The sequence below is a fragment of the Callospermophilus lateralis genome, unplaced genomic scaffold (assembly GCF_048772815.1).
Source record: "Callospermophilus lateralis isolate mCalLat2 unplaced genomic scaffold, mCalLat2.hap1 Scaffold_183, whole genome shotgun sequence".
Lineage (NCBI taxonomy): Eukaryota > Metazoa > Chordata > Mammalia > Rodentia > Sciuridae > Callospermophilus > Callospermophilus lateralis.
Window position 1 is genome coordinate 27,616 of NW_027512861.1, and position 3,906 is coordinate 31,521.

Consider the following 3,906-nt stretch of genomic DNA (forward strand, 5'->3'; position numbering starts at 1 on the left):
TATCACCTCTATGCTAATAGACTTTTGCATATATGCTTATACAGTCTATAAGACTTTCCTACTCAAGAATTTTCTGCAATTTAACATGGTGAAAAAAAATCTGTTTTCCCAGAAATACTTCTGTATGTATTTTGCCTAGTACAAAGCCAGAATTTTTAATGCTTGAAACTCTTCTATAAGAATGCAAATACTTTGAGGGAAAGGATAATCCCTTATTCATAGCATTAAAAAGTACTTTTTTTCATAAGAAAACTTTCAAACATGTATGTTAAAATATAATTAATTCCAACTTAATTTCCTTTTAAAATTCTTTCCTCCCTTGTAATGAAGTGGGTCAAAGATGATTCAAATGCTTTTGAATCATTTCAAACATTAGAAAGGCAAGTGTGCTAATTTGTGTTTATAAAAAAAGCATTGCATTTAATTTGACAACAGTTCACATGAGCAAAAAAAAAGCAGCAGCAGTTTAATCTCACATATTATTTTGAATAGCACTTAACATTTTAAAGGTATTTTATGAGTTTTAGAAAATACTTAAAATCATATCTAGGTCTTTTCAATTTTAAAGGCACTAAATATACAGCTAAGTAGATCTCCACTTTTCAAAACTTAAGGAATCTATAATGTATTTTGAAGGACAGCAGGATGATTTAATGTCAGTACACACAGAGCTATCTACTGAGAAAATATGCTACAAAAGAAGGGAAAGTATGTTTTTGAACCTTATAATTACCATTAAATAAAGAAGTTACTTGTTTGAAGATGATTCTGTAAATCTTTATGAAGGTTCTATATTCCAATTTTGAAGCTCAAATCCTGCATTCAGAATAAAGAACACAACATGTACAGATGTAAATAATGTAACAATAACAGATTGAGTTTTTTTTTCGTGATTTAGATACTAGTTTATTGAGCCTCAGTTAGAGTTCAAAATTTTCTCCCTTTAGAATCATTTAGGGCTACTTATGAAATATGTTCATTTGGTGACATGGCATAGAAGCAAATTACTGAACACAGTACAAATAAAGAGGAAATTCATTAAAAACTTGGATTGCTTAAAAACTAAATAGTACTTTTAATAGTTCCTATAAAACTTTTCTCAAGAAAATTGAATTCACATAAAAATGAAAAAAATTTATTGATTTTTGTTTGTCTAGATTATTTTTATTAACAAAACGATTGTTTTTAACATTAGGAATTTGGAAAGCATACCCATCTAACCACAAACCCATCAGATACTTATTTTTTAAGAATTAGCCTGAAAGTTTTTTTTGGACTGGTTTAAATGAAACCAGTCATTTTCTTAAGCAAAATATTTATTTAACTGTCTTGCAACTTAAATGTATCTTTAGTTTTAAAAATAAAACAATATATGAAGAGCTGGTTTACTCTTTTTTGATTTATTGTAGGTAAAAGTTACTTACTTGAGATGGCACATTGGCAGGTCTGGTGTTTCTGACACTATGAATATTTAAAAACAAATTCGCTTGAAAAGTTTTATCATCCAGAAAGAAAAAAAAAGGTGACTTTCCAGAGTTGAAAATTTCTTGAAAAAAGGTTGAGAGGATAATAATCTAAAAACCACACCACTCTTGATAAAGAACTGAGGCAGCTTTGAATTAAAACTACAAATTTAAATTAGTTTTATAAAGTACTGAAAAGTAGGTGAAATTACATACATAGGCATTTAATCAATAATAAGAGGAATAGCAGCAGAACTTAAATATATGATAGTTTATCAACAATAAATAAACATTTTTAGTGCAAATAGTGCAGAAAATTTTCTCAAAGCAAAGATCATAGCAAGTATTTTGATCTATACAAAATCAGTCTCAGTTCTGTATACAATCTATATAGTATATCTGTGAATTCAGCCCCCATGATGAAATGCCAATTTGCAAATCATAAATATAAAACAATGTGCTTAAGTTTTATGTCTCATTTTTCTCTTGGCAGTTCATGTTTTTGGGAAAATCTATAGTGGAGCATGAAATTGGCTGTGCATTGCTATCACCTGTTGAAGTTTCTCTTCCTTGGCTCTTCTAACAGTGGCAAATTGTTCTCTTTTCCATGAAGCTACTGAGAAAATTGTCTATTTCAGTTTTTCCCTCCAAGAAATCTTCAGCGATATTATCAGATTCTTCTTCAGCTTCGTGTGCAGCTACTTTCAATCTTGCCTGCAGGGTACTTGCACTACAGCTCTCACTAAGTTCATGCTGCCTTTGCATCTTCTTTTCAAAAGTAGATTTCATTTGTGTAAGTAATTTATACTTATCTAAAACAATCTGCCTTTTGGCTTCCAAGCTAGGTTCCAAAAGAAGATTTTTTCTTGCTAATTCCTCGATACTTTTTACTAAGTCGTCCTTGTCTGCAATAATTTGTTTCAATTGAGGCAAAGTCAGGAACTGTTCTAGTAATGCTTCCTCTTGTTCATTCATATCTGTGAGTTGTGATAAAATTAATTCTGAGAATTCTGGAAATGTATCAGGAACATCTGGCATCTTATAACCAAAACCATTCTGACTTATCGGAGCTGAAGTGTCCGTTGAGGGAACAGGTAATGGCAGACTTGAAAGGACACCAAATGAAGGAGCAGCAGGCTTGGCTGTGGTATAACTTGTTGTTGAAGAAGAAACAGCGTCAGCAACAGACAAAGAAGTGATATTCCTGTTAGCTTCTTGTGGAGGATATGGAGGAAGAAATGGAAAGCCCTGAGAAGCATAAGGAGGCATACCTCCTGGGTTACTGTACAGGTATGGAAATGCTGTCAAAGCAGGAGCTAAAACTGGGGGATTCTTCCAGAACTCATCCAACAGACTTTGAATAATTTTCCCAAGATCTGAATGCATTGTAAAATTGCTTACTAATGGAGAAGTAACATAAACTCCTTGTTTATCCATTAAGTGATGTCTTATTGGTGGATAAACACTGATCACTGGTTTTTCCTGAGGAAATTGTGGAGGAAGTAATATATTAATGTTAATAGTCAGATTGTTTACAGTGAATGGCAATCTGTATTCCACATCTTTCTGTATTTCAGCTATACTGGAGTGTGAGTTCCGGAGGGACTCGATCAAGCGCTGCTTCTGCTGTTGGAGGCTGGTGAGGCCACCAGGAGAACCAATCGCGGAGGAGGAGGCGCTCTTGGTTAGGGGAAAGAGCCAGCTCATCCTCCTTGGGTCCCCGGGCCCAAGGCCCTAGAAGGCTCTGGCCTGCTTCTCCCAGCTGCTCAACCCGGGCGTTCTCCAGCGACAGAGAAGCGGGCTGAGACGTGAGTGGCCTAAACGCTGGGGGGGCCGCATCTTCACTAAGCAAGCCCATCTCGCGGTCTCCGGGTTTTGGGGGACATGCTATAATGCAGTTAGCTGGAGAGGGGCAACGTGCCGCCAGGGATAGGCAGTCCTACCTTCGCCGCCGAGAGGCCCAAACCAGCCAGTCAGGGAGGCTGACCGCCCAGCACTCCACCACCCTAGCCTTCGGCCAACAGATTGAGTTTTTGTACTTCTTGTTCCCTGTACAATTTTATTATAAGAATAAATCACATAGTGTCACTTTTCTTCTTACAAGTCACCTCTGAAAATAAAGCATCAAAGCCTAATATTCTTTCTTGTCTAAATTCTCTTACTTTTTAATGTATGTGAAGAGCAAGAATAAGCTAGAGAAAAATCTCACTGTCTTTCACTGACCCCTTAAAACAGTCTATTCCGCTATCTGTGTGCATCCATCCTCCTCATCACACTAACGTCAACTTGCCAAAATAAGAAAAAAGGACATTTACTTGAGATCAGATCCTGAAAACATGCTTTATATAAAGGTTTTCAATGCTTTTTAGGACATCATCATAAGTGCCACATACATTTAGACAAAAACAATCCTTAAATCTTTTTTTTTAATGCTTTTTAATGA

General features: G+C 35.2%; 1 protein-coding gene across 2 annotated transcripts; it reads right to left on the reverse strand.

Moving 5' to 3' along the window:
* Nucleotides 1–1,713: 1,713 nt before the first annotated feature.
* Nucleotides 1,714–3,239, reverse strand: LOC143387990 (vacuolar protein sorting-associated protein 37A-like). Of its 2 annotated transcripts, none has more exons than XM_076842043.2 (2): nt 3,046–3,239; nt 1,714–2,970 (listed from the first exon to the last, which is right to left on the reverse strand). In XM_076842043.2, the coding sequence occupies exons 1-2, from the start codon at nt 3,168–3,170 to the stop codon at nt 2,043–2,045; spliced, it is 1,053 nt and encodes a 350-aa protein (XP_076698158.2). In that variant the 5' UTR covers nt 3,171–3,239; the 3' UTR covers nt 1,714–2,042. The 2 variants fall into 2 exon arrangements, with proteins under 2 accessions (XP_076698158.2, XP_076698157.2); XM_076842042.2 differs by having other exon boundaries at nt 1,714–1,975; nt 2,015–3,239.
* Between the last annotated feature and the right edge of the window lie 667 nt (nt 3,240–3,906).